General features: G+C 40.9%; 1 protein-coding gene and 1 long non-coding RNA gene across 2 annotated transcripts in view; one reads left to right on the top strand and one right to left on the bottom strand.

Moving 5' to 3' along the window:
• The window catches only part of ddx18 (DEAD (Asp-Glu-Ala-Asp) box polypeptide 18), a 37,405-nt gene extending 32,392 nt beyond the window's left edge, over positions 1 to 5,013 (bottom strand). Inside the window, exons 1-2 of the mRNA XM_069935222.1 lie at positions 4,894 to 5,013; positions 4,212 to 4,379 (exon numbers count right to left, since the gene is read on the bottom strand). Coding sequence (XP_069791323.1) covers positions 4,212 to 4,379; positions 4,894 to 4,984 — 259 coding nt within the window. The 5' untranslated portion in view covers positions 4,985 to 5,013. The remainder of the gene's footprint in view (positions 1 to 4,211; positions 4,380 to 4,893) is intronic.
• A 205-nt stretch (positions 5,014 to 5,218) lies between these two features.
• Positions 5,219 to 21,774, top strand: part of LOC138762035 (uncharacterized) — a 28,022-nt gene continuing 11,466 nt past the window's right edge. The window contains exon 1 of the long non-coding RNA XR_011356727.1: positions 5,219 to 5,258. This is a non-coding gene — a long non-coding RNA (uncharacterized lncRNA). The remainder of the gene's footprint in view (positions 5,259 to 21,774) is intronic.

Here is a 21,774-nt window from a genome sequence, read left to right as displayed (position 1 = left end):
ATGGAAAAGGGAAAAAAGTTGGTGAACAGTCAGGCTTTTTCCCACTGGCACCAATAAAACCATTAGTTCAAACTATGAAGACTGCACTGCAGTAACAAATAACTAATAGTATCATTTCCACAAGGAGACAGTTGCATTCACAAGATCTTGTCAAAACAATTCTGGTTGTACATTGATGAAAACAGGAAGATACAATTTCAAACATTTACTGAAGTCAGAATTTGGAAAATTTTCTATTGTCAATTTATCTTCAAACAGTATGTCTAGTTCTTTTTAATATTTTGTTATGCACAAAAGAACAAGTTCATTTTCCAGTCAATTGTAGCTGTATAGATTGTTGTGATATTAGAGATGTATTTGTGCTTTAAATATTTCTTTTATGAATTAATTGTTATGAAACTATAGTAGTTACAAATTCTCCACTGGAAAGTCACAACCATCACTGATGACCCCAGCCAATCTAGCCTCGAATACATGCAAAATTATTACAAAGTTAAATTCTTATCAAACACTGACAAATTTCAGTTACAAAGAACTCAAAAGATCCCCATTTGAATAAATAAGTATGCTTCAAAGAAAATACAAAAATTAACTATATTTTTTGAGTTGGAGGAAACAGGCAGAGGGAGAGGGAAAGCGAGATTGGAGGAAGGAGTTAAGTTCAAGATCAAGTTTATTCTCACCACATTGTACAAGTCCAACCTGACAAAACACTCTCCAGTATTCAGTGCAAGAACATGAAAACACAGATCCAGACATAACACACAAAAATGATAAATATGCAGTATACATATACAAAAATAATAAAAATTATTTTGCAAGTTGTAGTATCTCAGAGAGTTAGCATGAGCATTCGGTCAGTCATGTTTCATTGCCTATGAGAAGCTGTTTCTCAGCCTGGTTCTAGCTCTGATACTCCTGTATCCCTTTCCCAACAAAAGTAGCTGAAAGATAGTGTGTTATCCTCAATGATTTTGCGCACCTCTTGAAACAATCCTGGTAGATCATGGCAATATTGGGGAGGGGCAGGATGGAAGGGAGACCCTAGTGCTCTCATGATCCTGAGAATTGATCTATAATCCAATACTCTACAGCAACCATACCACACTGCAATGCAGCCAGCTAGGATGCTCTGGATAGAGCTCCTGTAGAAAATTGACAGGATGGTGGCAGCTAACCTTACCCACCAGTGTTTTCAGTGTGAAAAAAAACACACAAATGCTGGAGAAACTCAGCAGGTAAAACAGTGTCTTTATGTAGCAAAGGCGAAGATACATCACCAATGTTTCAGGCTTAAGCCCTTCATCGAGGTATGGGGGAACATGAGAGGTCCAAACAAAAGGGGGTGTGTGGTGAGGGTGGGAGATGATAGGTGGTGGGGGGGGAGAGAAAGAAAAACTACAGGAAGTGGGGGAAGAGTCAAGGCTAGGTGGAGAGAGAAAGGAAGTAGGAACTGGAATAACTAATGGGGGGGGGGGGTGGAGAAGGAAGGAGGGAAAAGGCAAGCTTATTAGTGGAATGCAGTGAACTCAATGTTGAGTCTTTTCAGTGTTGTGCCTTCCTAACAAGTGAGATACTGTACAGGATAGGACACTTATTAAGTGCACTCCAAGGAACTTGATGCTCTCCACTACTGAGTCTTTAATGTGTGGTGGAGAATGGCTGTTCCTGGTCGACCTGATGTCCAATCATCTCCTCTGCCATGTCCATGTTGAGATTCAGGTTGCTATTCTAGCACCATATTATGAGATTCTCACCCTCTTATCTGTAGTTGCTGAGGAGGCCAACTACTGTTGTGCCATCTGCAAACTTGATGACTCTGTTAGAGCTGGATCTGGCATTGCAATTTGGTGTCAGTAGCATGAGCAGGCTGAGCACACAGGCCTGAAGTGTTCCTCTGCTCAGTGTGACGACGCTTGATGTTCTTCTACCAACCTGGACAGACTGGTCTTTCATTAGGAACTCCAAAATCCAGTTAGAGAGAGAGAGAGGTGTTGAGTCTCAGCAAGAACAGCTTCACCAGCCTATGGGGAATGATCATATTAAACACCGAGCTGAAGTGAATGAAGAGCAGCCTGGCACATGAGGTGGGTCAGGACAGAGTGGAAGTACAGGGGGTTATAGCATCATTAGTGGAATGGTTTCACCTATAGGCAAATGGAAATGGCTTGTGTCTCTGGGAGGTGTGCACTTTGATGTGATCCATTATCAGTTGTATCATTGGAACGGACATCACAGAAGTCGATATTAATGCCATGTAGTTGGAGACTGCCGAGATGGAAAAGAAAGTGCTGTTCCTCCAATTTGTGGGTGGCTTTGATTTGGCAGTACAGAAGACCATGTACAAGCATGTATCTGTGGCAATGGTGTGTGGAATTGAAATGGTTGGCCACCTGGAGTTCCCAATAAAGGGCGCATGGCAAAAACATTAATTTGCTTTCCCTTCTATGGATGCTGCACGATATGATGAGTTTCTCCAGCACTTAGTGTATTGCACTACACCCCAGCATCTACAGATTTTCTTGTCTAACTCTCTGCTTTCTATTGGATAGCCAATTCTCCATCCATGCTAATATATTATCTCAACTACATGCATCCTTGTCCATGTCCAATACTTTCATGCAGTACCTAATCAAATGCCTTCTGGATATCAAAATTCAGAATGTCTAACTGTTCCTCTGTGCTCATTATATCCTCAAGCAACTCCAGTTAAACAGGACCTGCCCTTCCTGAATCCATGCTGCATCTGCCTGTTCGAACAATCTCTATCCAAATATGTTGCCTCTTGTTTCCGAATGATAATAACTTCAAGCATTTTTAATCTAACTAGCCTGCTTTTTTCCCCCCACATCTTTTAAACAAAAACTGACATGATATTTGGTGTCTTTCAATCTGCCAGGACCAGCCCAGAAAATTATGGGTAAATCATAAAACAGGTCTACTCTAACTTCCACCAGTATGCAGGGATGCAGTTCATCAGGACCAGAGAGCAAGAAAAAGCTTGAAAACCACTGTTTTAATCATAACTAATTGACTCATTATGTGCACAATTTCATAACTCCAAAGGAAATGGACCAATGACAATTTTTATCAAGCAAAATATTTCATAACAATTGGATCTCGAGCCTCCCACAAACATACCACCCAAAGCAATCCCTTACTAATCGCAGAGCACCAATGGCATAGGGATGTGAGTGGAAAGAAAAAGGTTGAGAACCACTACTTTAGACGCATTAGATTGCTCAGCACTGCCTCTTTGGGAATCACAGAGGTCTTCGCATCCACAACAGCTTTGTTTGGCATGTGTGAGGTAATAACTCCCACCATGAAGACTGATGTAAAATTGTCATTCAAGATCTCAGCCATTTCCACATTACCCAATATTAAACTGCACCCCCCCCACCCAAATCTTCCAAGGGACCTTAGTTTACTTTAGCCACCTTTTTTGTTTTATATAATTTAAAACATTTTTACTATTTTTATATCTTGTGCTAGATTACTTCAAAATCTATCTTCAATTTCTTTATTGCATGTTGTTGTTTAAATTGTTCCCATATTCAAATTTCCAATTACTCTTGGAAACTTTGTATGAATAAACTTTGATTTGATGCCTTACTTTATTTGCTAGCTCTCCTCACCCCTACTGTCCTCTCTTTTAACTGGAATATACTTTTAAAATAAAAATATTTCTGTTGAGCATAGAATTTTTTTTTTTTTTTTTTTTTTTAAAAGTCTTCCATAATTCCCGCAACTATTCCCAGCCTACTTTAGCCAACTCCTCATCCATCCCTTTGTAATCTACCTTGTTTAAGCAAGATAAACTAGGTTTAGGTCAAACTCTTACATCTTCCATTTGTATAACTAATTCGATCACTCTTTCTGCGAGGATCTAACTACAAGATTAATTTTACCTGTCCCATTGCACGGGACCAAATCTAAGATACACATTCCCTTGTAGGTGCTGATCAAGAAAGCCATCATGGATGCATTTCATGAAGTCCTTCTGTAGAGAGTCTCAACCAACTTGATTTACCCAATCTACACAAACATAAGAGTATGCCCATTCTTTCATGCCTCAAATATTTACTGGTTTATTAGCTGTATTATTATTTGGTGGATTATAGTTTTAGATATTATACCTATGGCATTTATGCCAAGAATGTTTTGTAGCTATGCACATAAATACACACAAAATACTATCATCCACATACCAACTTCCTGGATGTCTGATGCATATTTTCTTTTCTTTTTTATTTCTGGTGCAGATTGCAAATCAGCCTCTTTTGTCGCAAGTCTCTGAGATGTTAATATTTTTGCAGTCTTTTCTTCATTGTTTCCCGAATCTTGTATGTCATTTTCAACTTCCTTCTTCTGGACCACTGTAAACAAAGCTCATTTTTTGTCCACTTGAAATTCATATGCAAGATCTCAAACTGACACTGAATACCAACTAAAATGACAAACAATCTCAAATGGTGTTATGCCAGAGGAAGTGCTGGGACAAAATTAACCAGACCCAAGGTAAAAATACAAGCAACGTTCAGGATGTTATGTTAGTTATTGCCACAAACCTCTACATTTTTTTTTCAAGGAGTTGATTAGTTTTAAATAATGGCTAGGACACTCCTATGGTCTGTTTCAAATTAATTCCAGAAATGTCCCATACATTATTTCCATAATTTAAAGCCTGCAGTGTCATGAACCATGACTGGAGAGAGATTTGACTTTCATCGTTGCTTTAAATGAGAAACCATACTCTTAACAAATGTTAAAACTGAATCATTTTGGACACTTGAGAAAGGACCTCGTGCCCGTCACGAATCCCATGCCCGCAGGGGACCGGCGCCACTTGGCCTCACCCTTCACCAGCTTGCCACAACACTAAGGACTCACCTTTTGCATTCATGGATATGTTCACATTTTTGATTTTCGCGTTTTTGTTCTGTAACCGCCTGCGAATAATCTTCATGCGCAGATCCGCCATTTTGTCGACCAACACGTGAAGTAGTAGGACCCCCCACACCGGCACTTGAGGTGGTTATGAGAGTGCCGGCCAGCAGGGGAAAAAAAAACTACATTTAACTTATTTACAAATTATTTACCTTACAAGGCCTTTATTTGATTTATACATGTTCTTAAAGCTGTGATTTTTTTAAAAAAAACAATGACACCACGATCTGACCATTACCGATCTAATCAGACAGCTCCGTCCTGCGCAGCCGCAGATGCGTTGGATGGTGGAGGCGGCATGTTTGAAGGTGAGGGTGAAACTCATTCCGTTAGACTTTTAGGTCGAAGTTATTTTTTTTATATAAAAAATGACTGTCTTTGAGTTATTTCTCCGCTTCCTAATTTCAGCTGGTGAGATTTTATTCAGCCAGAAAGCGCGGCCGCGTATTAGACAGTTACGAAGCACCAAAACACTCCTTTCAGCCCAATTCATGCATGACAACTGTGTCCACCTGAGCTAGGCCCATTTGCCTCTATTTGGCCTATGCCCCCCTAAACCTTTCCTATCCTATACATGTCCTTTAAAAGTTGTACCTCCCTCTCTACAGCTTCTTCTGGCAGCGCGTTTGAATGGATCCCTTCCTTCATCAATGTCCTCTAGTTTTAAACTCCCCTACCTTGGGTGAGGGGGGAGGAAAGACTTTCATCTTATCTACGGCCCTCGTGTCTTTACAAGCCTCTAGTTGGTCTTCAGGGAAGAAAGTCCAGAATAGCCAGTCTCTCTGTATTAATGAAGCCCTCCAGTCATGGTAACATCCTTGTGAAATTTTAAATGTTCGTGTGGTGATACGACCACCAGCCTACTGCAGGAGGTGATCTCTGTACCTGCAGGAACATCAGGTCAGGGCTGAGTCCGCCTGTCAATCAGCCGACCCGAATATAGACGTGAGCCGACCCCTCCTGAGCCAGTCACACGTTAGCCAGACTTTTACCTAAATAAACCCTGTTGTACAGTTTTTTGAATTTTGTGCTTGCTTGCTGTTACCTCAGCGCACCAAAGTAATTTACTTTAAAATGTATTAATACAGCACGGTAACAGGTCAATTTGGTCCACAAGCTCATTATCCAACACTCAGTATGCTTTGACGGTCGGGGGGGGGGGGGAAGCGGAACACCTAGAGCACACATGTCAAACTCTGGCCCGATATAATTATATTTGACCCACAAGATCATTTCAAAAATGTATTAGAGGTGGCCCGCTGGCCGCCACGCCAATATAGTGCATGCACAGTAATACAACAAATCCCAGAATGCATTGGCGTCAGCCTGCTAATCGCCCCCACCTCCTCTGTTTACGTTGCAGGGTCTCACTGTGGACTCTGGTTTTGGGGCCTGGCCGGTGTCAGGGGAAGCCAAGGCCGCTTCCCAGCGCCCGGAACAGGAGGCCTCGGCCCTGACCTCGCCAGGACCGTTGCCCACTCCCCCTCCCTGCCGCAGGCCGATCCGCGACTCACGGTGACGGGGCCGCTGATCCGCCGAGATGCCGCCCTGCAGCGAGAGCCGATGCCCCCGCACTGTCATTGTCCAACCCGATCGCCCGCAAACCCCGCCCTCCCGCACACAGGCCTGAGTAAGGATTATGAACTTTAATCTCAGGATAAAACGATCTTCCAATAGTTTCATGTCACAGTGATAAATATATTCCTGGTTAAAAATGGTCCTGCACCTGGATACAAGCTCATTAGGCATAAAACTTGAAAAGTGTGTAAATCAAAGGATATCTGTACCAATGGAAAAAGGGCATGGCAAATAACCCTGCTAGAGTTCATGCCCACAATCAGTCACCCATTTGATTGTTTCAGGAATCATGTTATTCTCCCACATTCTCAATAGCCCTCAGATTTTACTATTCGACAGCACACTAGCAACATTTGACAAATCCTCTATAGAGAAATATTATTTATTGAATATTTTATTTCTCATTTGTTGATGCTTCTGGAAAGAGATTATCCAAAACTATGATTAAACATTTATTTTAATAAGAAAAAGTTTAACTTTACATATGTTGAAAGAAGAGAAAACATACAGATGTTGTTGAAAATTTCAATAAATATTTAGTTCGGCCCTCGACTTAGTCCAAGTTTTTAATTTTGGCCCTCCGGGAATTTGAGTTTGACACCCCTGACCTAGAGGAAACCCAACCCACACAAACACGGAGAACCGGTTGCTGGCACTATAACAGTATTATTACGCTGTTCTCACCCTTTCCAGTTTATCGACAATCTTCGAACTACAAGGTGTGTGGTCTCACCTTAAAGAAAATATCCTCAATCTGATCCTTCCAGGCAGGCAAAAGTTAAAGTATATCATGTATTTTTACCTGACAACACAAGGAACCTTGAAACATTTAGTCTCATTATTGTTGATCAAGCTCTGAAGGAAAATAGTTCCCTTTTGAACATCTCCAAGGGACATGCATTCTGAAGTAATGTCCTGTCTCTGGCACTTGTCTCACAGTGTTGTGCTGACCTAATAACCTACTCTAACAATTGCCTGGAATTTTCCTAATGCATAAACCTCAATTTTATCAGTTCCATGTCTCAGAGTAAAAACACACAATGCTGGAGACACTCAGGAGGTCAAACAGTGTCCTTTGTATAGCATTACTGAATCTTCGGGCTTGAGCCTTTTATCAAAGTATGGGAAAATGTCAGCAGGTGTTTGAGAAAAAGAGTAAGGGGTAAGATGTGGTCATAAAGGCAAGAAGGGATGGAGGGGACAGCAGCAAGTAAGGAGAGGAGGGATAGTTAGGTGAAGAACTGGGAAGGGAAGGAGAGAGGGAAAAGGTTAGCAGAAACCAGAAAAGTTGATGTTAATGCAATCTGGTTGGAGATTGCCCAGACGGAAGATCAGGTGGTGTTCCTCCAATTTGCGGGTGGTCTTGGTGGGATAATAGATAAGGCCATGGACAGATGCAAGTATGGGAGTGTGACATTGAACTGAAATGGTTGGCTTCTGGGATTGGGAGCATCCTGTGATTTGGAAATGAAATGTGAATGTATATTCTTTCTATAAATAAATTCTGACTACCCAATTTCTATTGGGTTAATTAAAGTTAATTGTTCATAGATTCTTCTACCTTTGAGTCTGAGTTTTAACACAGTAGGAATGTACCAGGATGACAAAGCAAACTAAGAATTTTCTCAAATGACAATTCTCCATATTGATATTAAATACACTTTTTTATGAACAATTCAACTGAATGAGTTCTGCATTGAAGAATGTTTTACTTCCCCTTAATTAGTTATCTTTATAGGTTTTAATGTTTTGTTCCCTTTATGGCCATAGAAGAATCTTAGAAGTAGACATGAAATGTTTTTTATTTTTTTTATTTTTTAAATTTGCATTTTAAATTTTTTTAAATTGCGTTTTTAATTTAGAAATTCAACACAATAACAGGCCCTTCCGACCCAAGGGCCTATGCTACCCAAATATGCCAATTAACTACAACCCCTGTGTACATTTTTGAAGGGTGAGAGGAAACAGAGCACCCGGAGGAAACCCAGACCGACATAGGAAAAAAGGAATAAACTAACTGACACCGCTGGTTTGAAGTTATTGTTTTATTAATGGAAATAAGTAATTTTTCTTTCTTTAATCTATTATTAAATTGAGCATACTATATCACTCTACATGTAGACCTGATTAAACTGAGATAAAAGAGCAGAATTGCAGAGGTGTTACGATGGCCTTTGGCAGTATTTGATAATATGTGGTATCAGAATATGCTCGTAAAATTGGTATCTAAGAGAATATTTTTCATTGTTGGAGATATTTGAAGATCGTAGGTGGTCAATCAACTTAACTTAAAACTGCTGTAGCAATTTTTCAGCATTATCTTCAAGTAAAATTTGCAAAAATAAAATAGCAGCCAATATATTTCTCCACAAGAGGGAGTTTAATCACTTCCTGATATTCAATTGCATTACAAATTTTGAAATCTTGGGGGGATGACCATTGTTGCAAAGCCACATGACATCATTGTGAATCACTTGTTTCCTGATACCACAAAAAAATTTTTTCACCAGCTATATTAGTTCCATGATAGAATACTTCTAGTTTTTTTATTTTTTAAATTTGCATTTTAAATTTTTTTAAATTGCGTTTTTAATTTAGAAATTCAACACAATAACAGGCCCTTCCGACCCAAGGGCCTGTGCTACCCAAATATGCCAATTAAATTTTCACTTGTTTCCTGATACCACAAAAAAATTTTTCACCAGCTATATTAGTTCCATGATAGAATACTTCTACATTTCCTGGATATGTGCAGCACCAATAATACAGAAGTTTGATACAATTCAGAATGAAGTATGTTCTGGATCTTTGGGATAAGTGCATGCCACTTCTGTGGCATGAATAACTTGTCAGGTCCTGGAGATTTATCTATCCTTCTTTGCTTTAAGACAACAAGCACTTCCTCCTCTTTAATCATTATAGGTTCCATGAATTCACTGCTTGTTTTCCTTACTTCCCACAACTCTGCCCATTTCCTGAGTGAATACTGATGAAAAAAAAAGATCTCCCCATTTCTTTTGGCTCCATACAAAGCCAACCACTCTAATCTATAAGGGGCCCAATTTTGTCCCTTTTACTTTTTCTCTTAATATACCCGTAGAAACACTTAGAATTTTCCTTCACATTGTCTGCCAAAGCAACCTCATGTCTTCTTTTAGCCTTCCTGATTTCTTTCTTGACGTTTTTCTTGTATTTTTTTATACTCCTCCAGCATTTTATTTGCTCCTTATTACCTATACGCGTTATACACGCTCTTCTTCTGAATCAAATCACCAATATCCATTGAAATCCAAGGTTCCTTCTGTCTGCTAACTCAGTAATAACAGGAACATACAAACTCTGTGTTATGTATGTACTCACACAATTAAGACTCAGAGACATGATGGTTTCTCATCTTTTACTTAGACTAACGTAGCTACTGACACACAGGGTTATATATATGTAAGGATGACATCATGACGTGGGCATCATGATGTCTATCAGAGGGCGGGCTTATACCCAACACTCTTCCCCTCACCCCTTGCAGTAAAGGCTGACTGGGCCCCTTCGAATTAATAAGATTACATCGGGTCAGGACTACAAGTGAGAATTAGAATACATTTCATGAGTAATTATAAAAGGGAAAGTATTTAATAATAATCAGGGCACATAGTCCTTAAAGCGTTCAGGTGGTCTTCTTTCTGTTTTGGACTGCCTCGGCATGGTTTTCCATGCCGGTCTTTGCTTGGGACCTGTAGATAGCTGAGTCGGCGGCAACTGCCCACCTTTAATGACCCTCAGCAGCAACTGCCCATCTTCACTGCCCTCCTGGCTGCATGTCTCAGTTTCTGGACTCCTCACTGGACTCCTTGGTTCCAAAATCATCTCTGCCCCCCTCTCACTTGGCCTGAGGGATGGGATGGTTGTGGTAAGCCACAGTTAGGTCTGGTTCCACCTCCTCCAGATTATGAGGCAGTTCAGTGTCAGTCAATTCTCGAAATTGATCAATGTGTCACTTCCACAATCTGTCCCCAACTGGAATAGAGTACGAGCAGGGGCTCAACTTTTGTAAGATTACTCCTACTACCCATGGGTCTTTATATTGTCTATAATCTTGTACCAGAACTCTCTCGCCCACTTCCAATGTTCTAGGTGAGGTATGTGGCGATGCTGTTTTTTGCAGTCGGAGACCCAGATCTGGATGAACTGTGGACAGCCTGGTCCGCAGGTTTGGCCAAACATTGGTTCTGCTGGGGTGCATTTTGTGGTAGAATGTGGCGTGTTTCTGTACCCCAATAGGAAATCTGTGATTTTGTGTGTCCAGAACACATTTAGAAGTTTCATGGTTTTCATTGCTTTTTGAATGTTTGTACAAAATGTTCTGCCTTCCCATTTGTACTTGGATGATAGGATGTGGACAAAATATGTCTGATATTGTTGTCGTGGATAAATTTAAAAAATGTTCGGATGAAAATTGAGGCCCATTGTCTGTAACTAATTCATGAGGAAATCCCTAAGTGGCAAAGATAGCTCGTAGACAGTCAATCGTGGGATCTGCTTTGGTGTTTCTCAGCTGTGAAACTATTGGCCAATTGGAGTGCGTGTCCACAGCTATTAGAAAAATCTCACCCATGAATGGTCAATGAAGTCTACATGAATCTGATGGCAGGGTTTGGATGGCCATTTCCATGGGTTAGCTTCGGCTTGCGACATTTTTGGCTGCGTTGACTGACATACTTTGCATTCAATGTCTCTGTCTATGGAGGGCTACCAGACATGCATCTGGACCAGTGCCTTCATTCATACCATTCCCAGATGGTTTTGGTGAAGTTCTGATTTAGTTGGAATAATTGTACGGTTAATAATAGTAAACATCCTTCTTCCACTGATGTTTCATGGTGGCGTGTGTGGTAAGGTTTTAGATCTTCTGGAATAACTTCAGATTCATGCCACCCATTAATTTGAAGAATAGGATCTTGTTTAATTTTGCCTCTTTTTAGGTTTCCATTCCAATCATCTGGCCTGTAATGGGCAGTTGTTGAAGTTGGTTTTGGTTGATGGCTGCTGCCTCTGCTGTCCATCTAATAATTTCTTCTCGATGTTCTTTATCGGGTAGTGACATGCATGATAAGGCATCTGCATGGAGTATGTGTAGGGTTTATTTCCCATCCTCATCGCCACTGCTGTGTAAGCACTCACCCAATTAAGTCTCAGAGAAGTGATGCTTTCTCATCCTTTACTTCTATTAGACTAACATGGCTACTGACACACATGATGTCCAGCAGAGGGCAGACTTATACCCAACACTCTGTACTTTCAAAATTTCACCTTTCAAGGTCCTCCACTTACCTTGCAAATCCTTGCCCGAAAACAATTTATCCCAATGCACACATTCTCAATCCTTTCTCATTTCCTCAAAATCGGCCCTTCTCCAGTTTAGAAACTCAACTCGAGGCCCAGATATATTATTCTTCATAATTATCTTGAAACTAATGATGCTATGATTACTGGACCCAGAATGTTCCCTTACACATATTTCTGACCTAATACTGGAGATCCAATATTGCACACTCTCTAGTTGGTATCTCTATTTATTGATTTAGAAAACTTTCCTGAACACATTTGACAAACTCCAAGCCATCCAGCCCTTCACAATTTGGGAGTCCCAGTCAAGATGTGGAAAAATAACATCACAATCTTGTTTCCTACAGATGTCTCTCTACAGATTTTCTCCTCCAATTCTCATTGTCTATTGAGCGGTCTTTAATACAACCTCATAAGTGTGGTCAAACCTTTCCTTGACTCCACCTATTTAGCCCTCTGGTCTGTCCTGCTAGAGTTCATCTGTGATATTTTCCCAAATGAGTAATGCCACTCCTTCCCCTTTCATCCCTCTGTTCTATTTAATCTAAAGCAATGCAAGGCCAGAACATTGAGCTGTCAGTCCTGCGCCTCCTGCAGCCAAGTTTCACAAATTGCCACAATGTTAAAATTCCATATGCCAATCCATGCTCTAAACTCATCTTCCTTTCCTACTACTTGCATTGAAATAGATGCACTTTAGAAAATTTCCAGCAAAAACAACCCGCTAACTTCTAACGGTGCATGTAATTTTCACATCATCTTTTCCCTTCTCCACTCTTCTGTCTGCTCTTGCACTCTGGTTCCCATCCCCCTGCAAATCTAGTTTAAACCCACCGAAGCAGCACTAGCAAACCTTCACGCAAGGATATTAGTCCCTTTTCAGTTCAGATACAAACTGTCGCATCGGAACAGGTCCCACCTTCCCTGGAAGAGAGCCCAATGATCCAGAATCCTGGAGCCCTACCTCCTGCGTCATGTCTTTATCCTCCTATTTATAACCTCACTAGCATATGGCATCAGTATCAATCCTGAGATTATAACCCTGGAGGCCCTGTCCTTCATTCTAGCACCTAACTCCCTGAACCTCCTCAACTTTCCTACCCATGTCATTGGTTCCTGTGTGGAAGATGACATCCGGTTGCGTACCCTCCCTCCTGAGAATGTCGTGAACTTGATTTGAGATATCTTGGACCCTGGCACCAGAGAGGCTGCGTACTATCTGGGATGCTCAATCTCTTACACAGAACCACTTATCTCTCCCTCTAATTATGGAATCTCCTATCACTAGAGCTCGCCTCTTCTCCTTTCCCTTCTTAGTCACAGGACCAGAGTCCATGCCAGAGACCTGATCACTGTGGCTTGTGCCTGGTATGTCATTTCACCCTTCCTCCAACAGTCTCCAAAATTGTATACTTTTAATGGCCACAGGGGTGCCCTGCACTACCTGTCTGTTCTCTTTCCCTCTCCTATCACCCATTTACCTTCCTCCTGTCTCCAAGATGTGATAATGTCCCTATAACTCCTGACTTACCTGCCTCCCGAATGATTCAGAGTTCATCCAACTCCAGCTCCTACTTCTTAACTCGGCTTGTCAGGAGCTGCACCTGGATGTATTTCTCGCAGATGAAGTCATTAGGAATTCCCTGATGACCCACATTTTGCAAGAGGAGCATTCCCCTGCCTTAGCTTGCATTCCCACTGTTTATGACAAGAGGAACAAAATATATGATCTAAAACCTGCCCTTACCTATGCCTACATGCTGAATCCTTTTTGTTCCTAGAAAAAGGGTTACCCCTTCTTACTTCAACTCCTACTATCCCTTACCTTTTACCTGTTCTCGTTGATTCAAGCCTTGCCACTCTGACTCAGTCCACTCTGATGATGTCCACTCCCTCAAAAAACACTACACAGTCCCTCACTTTCATAGTGATACTCAGTTTCTTCCTCCAATCCTCATTCTCTTACCTTCTCCCCATAATCACTGATGCCTTTATGAATCAATAACATATCAACCTCTGCTTTAAATATATCCAATGACTTAGCCTCACACTTATCTGGCAATAAATTCCGCAGAATCACCACCCTCAGGCTGAAGTACCATTCCTTGAATTCATCTGCTGTTTGGTGTTGATTTTACCCATTGCATATTTTACCTTTATTCTCTCATGGTACATTTAGCAAACTCTACATTCACTTTGTATTTCCAATTTTAATTTTGAACATTTGTTTCATCTTAATTTGCATTCTAATCAGGATTAAAGATGAATTGCAACAACAACTTCTGTTGCATGATTACATTTTTAAATAAGGAAATATTAAAAAAATAAGATTAATTATTCTATAAGTATCAAGGCAGGAATGAATTAACAAGATTTGTACACTTGCAATTAATCACAAATTTATAGAATTTTGTATTAGACATTTGGCAAAAAGAATTTCCCTTACCAAAAAAGTTGGCATTGAAAGAGGATTTCTGAAAGCAATCCATTTAATTGTGTCCTTTGGACAATGTTAGTCAAAGTTAGGTACATGGGATCTAGATTTAAGATTATTGCTGGGGAAAACATGTCAATTCCAATACTTATCCATAATAATGGAAACTATATCATTATGGTTTAGCCGACTGTCTGGCAATGAATAATAATCGCATAACCATTTTCTAGTTTTATTTTTTAAGGATCTAATTTTCTCTGGCAAGGTGAACATTTATTGCCCCTGAGAACGAGGTGTTATGTAACTACCTTGACTTTAGTCTTTCAAATAGACAAACTCCCACTGAGCTGCTGATTGTTCCATGATTTGAACCCAGCAATGACGAAGGACTGAGGAAACATTTTCAGTTAAATAAAAAATTATGCTGTCCACCTCTCGCTCCCACAGCTTTACTGCGATTTAACACTTTCTGGTTTCATGGCACTCCAGAACTGCCTCATGAGATACTATGTATGGTGTCACTCACTTCTATGCTTCCCCATGCCTGGCAGGTATGGATTACAGGGACACAGTGAGGCCCAGAGAGACCAACACAAGCTGTTTCTCTCACCCTCATGGCTGCTCCAGCTGCAGCTGGAGCCTCCCAGCTCATCGTGTCGATATTTGGCATTGGACAACTCCAATGTTACAACCTCTGGTTTCAACACACTACAGTCTCCAGGAGGTGAGAGCTTGCAATAGGAGCAGACCGGGTATCCTTTATTTATCATTCATACCATGCTCACATGGTAAGAATGAGATAGTGTTTCTCCAGGACCACAGAACATATTTACATAAATATAAGTTAGAATAGAAATTAAACATAGTAAAATATCAAGACATATACAGTAAATGTCCACAGTACGCTATCCACATATGTTCTGGGAATTCAGGAGCCTGATGGCTTGGGGGAAACAACTGTTGCTCAACCTGAATGTAAGGGCCCCAATGCAGAGGTATGTGAAGCAATGTTTATTGTCTTTTGCCTGAATCGAGAGTTGTCAATATCCTTCATGGTAGGAAGTGATCTTTTCAGGGTCTTTCAGGGTCTTTCGGTTTGAGCTGGTACAGCTTCCAAACTGGGCAGTGATGCAGTTGCACAGGATGCTCTTTACATCCTCTGTAGAATGTAGTGAGGATGGAGGGTGAGAGATGAACTTCCCTCAGTCTTCACAGGAAGTAGAGGTGCTGCTGGACTTTCTTGGCTATGGTGCTGGTGTTAAGGGACCCGGTGAGATTTTTTGCCAAGTGCACTCCAAAGAACTTGATACACTTGATGACCTCAATGGTCAAACCTGGGCTCTCCTGAAGTTGACAATCATCTCTTTTGTTTTATTATCATTCAGGTACAGGTTGTTGGCTCTGAACCAGTCCGTTATTGACTGCACCTTATCTCTGTACACTGACTCCTCATTCTTACTAATAGGGTCCACCATAGTCATGTTGTCAGTGAACTTGATGATATGGTTTGAGCTGGTTTAGCTGCACATTCGTGGGTCAGCAGAGTGAACAGCAGTGGACCAAACACTTAGCCCTAGGGGCTCCCATACTCAGTGTAATGGTCTTGGAAGTGCTGTTTCTGATCCGGACTGCTTGAGGTTTCCCTGACAGGAAGTCAAGAATCCAATTGCAGAGGGACGTGTTTAGATCCAACGGGGTCAACTTCCTTATCAGGTACTGAGGTATGATTGTGTTGAATGCCGAATTGAAGCCAATATACTGTATTCAAACATATGAGTCCTTATTTTCCAAGTGGGTGGAGGCTAGATGGAAGGCAGTGGTGATGGCATCGTCTGTAGAGTGATTGGATCTGTATGCGAACTGCAGGGCTTCCAGTGACAGGGGCAGCAGGAGCTTGATGTGCCCCTTGATGAACCTCTTGAAGCATTTCATGACTAAAGATAGTGCAACAGGGCGGTAGTCATTGAGGCAGGACACAGACACTCTCTTTGCCCCTTTTCCCCTCCTCTCCCCCTTCTCACCCCTTTCCCCTCCTCGCCCAGCCCCCAAACACAAAGCAGTTCCTCTCTGTGTGAGTGCCAAGGTAGGGAACACTGGTGACCTTTCAGTTGGGAAACACTGTAGCTGCCTTAGATCTGGCTCCCAGCCAGCATCAGGTCAGCACACATGAAGTTAAGCCCTGTCCTCCCTTGAGCTGGGTTAACCCAGCTCAGTTCCAGGCGAACTGCAGAGCTGTGGCTCCTGAGCTAAAGATTCAGCCCACTTAAAAAGAGTAGGAGAACAGGGGAAAATTCCCTCTTCCCAAATCCATTTCCATGGAAAAAGAGAAGACTCAAAATGGCAGCAGCATTTAGTATTGAAATTAAGCAATGTACATACAGTATAATTTATTGTATGAGACTATGTTCTAACAGGCCTCTTAAAATGGGCAATGGGCTGCAGTTGCTTGCTGGCTGTAGTTCGGCCATTCCTGGTTAAAACTGTTGAGAGGTTGGAAATATTTGTGGAGGTAACTTTGGTTCTATCTCTCCAGTGTTTTGAAGTAGCTGTTGTAGCAGTCTGTCTCAGAAGCATTCAGAACGGCTGACCAGTAAGTCATGACTTTGTGCCAGGTTGAAGTTTTGATCTTCAAAGATGTTTTTCATGATGCAGCCAAAGAGTGATTTTAAAAAAGAAAACTTGTTAGGGTTATTTTAGAAGAGATCTAAATTTTAGATGCGCAGTGAAGCCTATTGCCTCCAACAACATAAAAGTCAGCTTCAGGAGACAGTCTGCATCTTTTATAATTGGAATAACGCTTCCACTGGCAATGCAACACAACAGTAAAGGAGGATGGTTACAGATAGTCCAGAGAGCAATAATAAACTTCTGCCTGAGTCCAGGCTGTTGGTGTTAGTGTTTAAAACATTGTCGTAAAAAGTGCTCGAGAAAATGTTGGCAGACTTTGTAATATGCTCTTTAATGACCACCAGCCATCAACAAAATGCTGATGACACTAAATTGGGTGGAAAAGCAAATTGTACAGAGGATAGGGAGCGTATGCAGATATAGGTTAAACAATTGGGCAGGGGTCTGGCTGATGGAGTACAATGTTGCCCATCCATTTTGGAAGAAAATGTATATTAGATTATTTAAATGATGAAAATTGCAAAAAATTTAGTTTGCAGGTGCAGCAGGTAATCCAGAAGGTAAAATGAAAAGTTAGCCTTCATTGCTAGAGGGAATGAATTTAAGAGAAAGGAGATTCGACTGCAATGTATAGGCACCTGAAGTACTGTGCTCATTTTTGGTCTCCTTACTTTAGAAAGAATTTTCTGGCATTGGAGGAGGTCCAGAGGTGTTGATTCCGGAAATGAGGGGCTTAGCCGATGAGGAGAGATTGAGTTGTCCAGGACAGTGCTTGCTGGAATTTAGAAGAATCTTATAGGGATAGATAAGATAGAGGCAGGAAAGTCATTTCAACTATTATGTTAGACTGGAAGCAGGGGACGTAGCCTCTTCAGAGGAGTAGGTTTAGGATGGTGATGAGAAGGATCTGCCTTTCCCCCAAAAGTAGTGAATCTGTGGAATTGTCTGTCCAAGGAAGCAGTCTCGTTTAATATATTTAAGATAGAGTTAGATAGTTTTTTACATAGTAAAGAAATTAAGGGAAACGGGGGAAAAGACAGGTAGATAGAGCTGAGTCCACAGCCGCAATAGCCGTGATCTTATTAAATGGTGGAGCTGGCCAAATTGTCTATTTCTGCTCCTATAACTTATGTTCTTAAAATGCTGTCATGTTATCCATGAGCTTCATGGCAAGTCCACATATCCCCATTGTAACTCTGACTATACTTTCTCCCAACATTCCTCCTTTCAGGCAAGATTCCATTTTCTCATTTCCTCTTTTCAGTCATGTATGGCACCATGTAGTAGTTAGGACAATGCTATTACAGTTCCAATGATCGAGGTTTGAATCTGGCGCTGTCTGTAAAGAGTTTGTACATTCCCTCTATGTCTGTGTGGATTTCTCCAGGTGCCTCAGTTTCCTCTCACATTCTAAAGTCTTGGGGATGGTAGGTTAATTAGTCACATGGGCAGGGTGCACTTGTGGGGCAGAGGGCCTATTATTGTGGTGTATCTCTAAATTAAATTTTAAAAATATTATATGTGCTCTGATTATGAAAATTTTACACGGGGTGCACCTGAGGTGTCTTCATTTCTCCTTAACTATGACTTTCCACCTTCCATTACTCAAGGATTTTTCAATTTAGACATACAGCACAGTAACAGGCCCTTCTGGCCCATGAGGCTCTGCTGCCCGAATATTCCAGTTAACTTACAATTTCCATATATTTTGAAAGGTGGGAGGAAACCAGAGTGCTCAGAGAAATCCCATGTAGACATGGGGAGAGCATACAAACTCCTTATAGGCAGTGCCAGATTTGAACTCGGGTTGCTGGTGCTTTATCCGTGCCACCTCGGTGCACCTAACCATGCTACCTTGTTTTCATCCTTCACCAGCAAAAGCAAAGATAAGAGTTCCCTTAGTTTTTTCTATCCACCCACCAGCCTCTGCAAATTTCTTCAACAGGATTCTACCTCCGTATATATCCTCTCCTTTGAGTATTCTGTAGATAATTTCCTTCATGATTCTATGGTCTGCTGTTCCATCTTCATCAACTGTTTCCTGATTATTAATGGTCACCCTTTCCCCCCCCCCCTTTTTTTTAACCTCCCCCCATCTTATCCCTTTTAAAACATCTAAACCCTGGTATCTGCATCACCCAACTCTGTCCTTGCTTCAGCCACATCTCAACAGGGGTCATATCCCCCCACCCCACCCCCAACCCGGAGACCATAGCATATTTACGAGGGAAATCATAAAATAGTTTTAATATTTTTCATGTAGTCAGTAGGTGAGAAGAACAGAAGAAACAAACTAAATCTGACTACATCACAGGGAAGGAAGCCCATAAACTTTGAGTCCATAGGGTGCCATAGTCAAAAACAAATGAGAATGGCTACTCTAAATTCATCTCCCTTATTGCTAATTCTTGTTTTGAAACCCTCCAACTGATTATATTTGTGCTCCCTTCACACATAATCTTTTCGCAACCTGCTCTATTCTCTGTGCTTTTCTTCTGGTTCCCATGGCCCATCAAACTAGTTTAAATCACTCCCCAGAGCAGCACTAGCAAATTTTCACGCAAGGATATTACTTCCTCTTGAGTTCAAATGTAAACAATTCTGCCGGTACAGGTCCCACCGTCCCTGGAAGAGAGCCCAATGATTCAGAAATCTGAATCCCTCCCTCCTGCACATTTATTTAGCTAAATGTTAAGCTGCATTATCCTCCTATTTCTAACCTCACTAGCACATGGCATGGGTAGCAATCCTGAGATTATATCCCTGGAGGGCCTGTCCTTCAACTTACTTCCTAATTCCTTGAACTCTTTTTTTGCAAGACCTCATCACCTTTCCTACCCACACATTGAACCACAAAGTTTGGCTGCTCACCTTCCCTCTTGAGAATGCTGTGAACTTGATAGGAGATATCCCAGACCCTGGCACCTGGAAGGGAACACACCATTCTTGATTCTCAATCTCTTCCACAGAGCCTCTTTTCTATTCCCCTAACTATGGAAGCCTCTATCATTACAGTTAGAGAGAAAAATGTTAGCATGTTTAGGTTTGAATGTAGATAAAAGTGCAGAAAAGTTGATCACTTGATAAGCAAAACATCAAGAACACAAGGCAATAAAACAGAGCACATTGAGCACAGAGAGGAAGGAGCAAGAATGGCGAGAACCTAAAGACAAGTCCCAGGTGTCATATTTTGATGAAGGGCTCAAACCTGGGAAGCGCTGGTTATATATCTTAACCTCTGCTACATAAAGGACACTGTTTGACCTGCTGAGTTTCTCCAGCATTGTGTTTTTTACTTCAATCATGGTGTCTGCAGACTCTCGTGTTTTACTCCCAGATGTCAGGCAGTAATAAACAAGTTCAAAAACTGCAAAGAAGGGAAGTCAGTTCCTAATAAATTTGTGTAGCTCTATCAAAGCAGCATGCGTACCTAATGCAAATGCTAAGCTGTTGGAAAATTTTGTTGGAGTATGGTTGAGCTCCAACTTGAGCATACTCTCCAAAGTACATTGTAACTGGACCAGATTTAAACAGACTTTTTTTATGAACCTCACCATCATCATTTGGTTTTCTTTGGTGCACAATAATTAAGAGGGCCAATGGGGCCTATGTGAAAGCCAGACCTTAAGTGTGGGTAGACACTAAACCCCTCCAACAGTATCAATACAAAATGCCCTGCATGCACAATTTAGAAGATCTTCCAAACTTTCTATTATATACTGACCATATTTACAGGAGCATCGAAGCTTTAACTGTTGAAAAGCAGATAGTGAATGTTAATCCCTCCTTCCATCATTCATATTCAGATTGTTCAGAATTATTCCCTTCTGGGAATAGACCTAAATGATGATTAACAATTTAGAGGCAAAAGAATCCCCTGCGAGCTTCTTCATTCGCATCATGTGGTCTCTTCAAAGAGAGTTTGACAGATTGGACTTGTAAACGGTCACAATTAATGCTAATGAGAATATGTTTTTTTTGCATCCTAGCATGTAGAGGTCTCCTGAAGCGGCATAATTCATAAAAAAACAATGTTTTATTTTAAGCATGAACAAAGTTACGTGACTGTAGCCCTCATATATTTGTTTTGATGTTCATAATCACATAATTATCTTAAAATATTGTAGATTTTTCAGATGTTGAGCTTTACCACTTGTGTCATCATTTTTAATTATGTGTGCAGGATTAATTATTTAGGGAAAATTAGAAAAAGTAACAGTCCACCTTGCAAATAGAATTGTTAATTTCGATTTGCCTTTGTAACTTCTCTGTTTTGTTTATTATTTTCCCGATGTATTGGATTAGGCACTTGGAGAGAAAATATTTCAGTGACTTAAGATAGTCTTGTGATAATTGTCGCTGCAATGTAATTTGCAGTGGGTGATATCAATAATGTCCAATTGGTTCCCTTTTATAAAAAAAAAGTAGCAAGTATGTTCCTTTCTATTTTCTTTCAAATATGTTCTCTCCAGAGTTTAGAGCCATCCCTTGAAATGCAAGGGAACAGACATGGGATTCAAATGCAAGTAATTAGATTTGTTCATTGTAAATCTGATACAACCAGAAAGAAAGCAAGTTATCTGAAGATGGAGATTTAGATGTTGACTTCTATAAACTGTTAAGGTCCCAACAAAAAATGAGATGTTATTCCTTGTGTTGCGCCCTGTTATCATGCAAGAGACCACAGAAGTTGGAGTGGCGGTGGATCAATTAATTAAAATTACAGGCAACCTGAAGCTCAGGGTCACTCCAACGGATTGAGCACAGGTACTCCTCAAAGTATTCACCGAATTTGTGTTTGGTTTCTCCAGTGCAGAAGAAGTCTCTCTAAAAGTGAAAGT

Source organism: Narcine bancroftii, chromosome 4 (assembly GCF_036971445.1).
Source record: "Narcine bancroftii isolate sNarBan1 chromosome 4, sNarBan1.hap1, whole genome shotgun sequence".
NCBI classification, from domain to species: Eukaryota; Metazoa; Chordata; class Chondrichthyes; order Torpediniformes; family Narcinidae; genus Narcine; species Narcine bancroftii.
The sequence above is the reverse complement of the archived record's forward strand: the minus strand, read 5'-3'. Positions and strand labels throughout refer to the sequence as shown.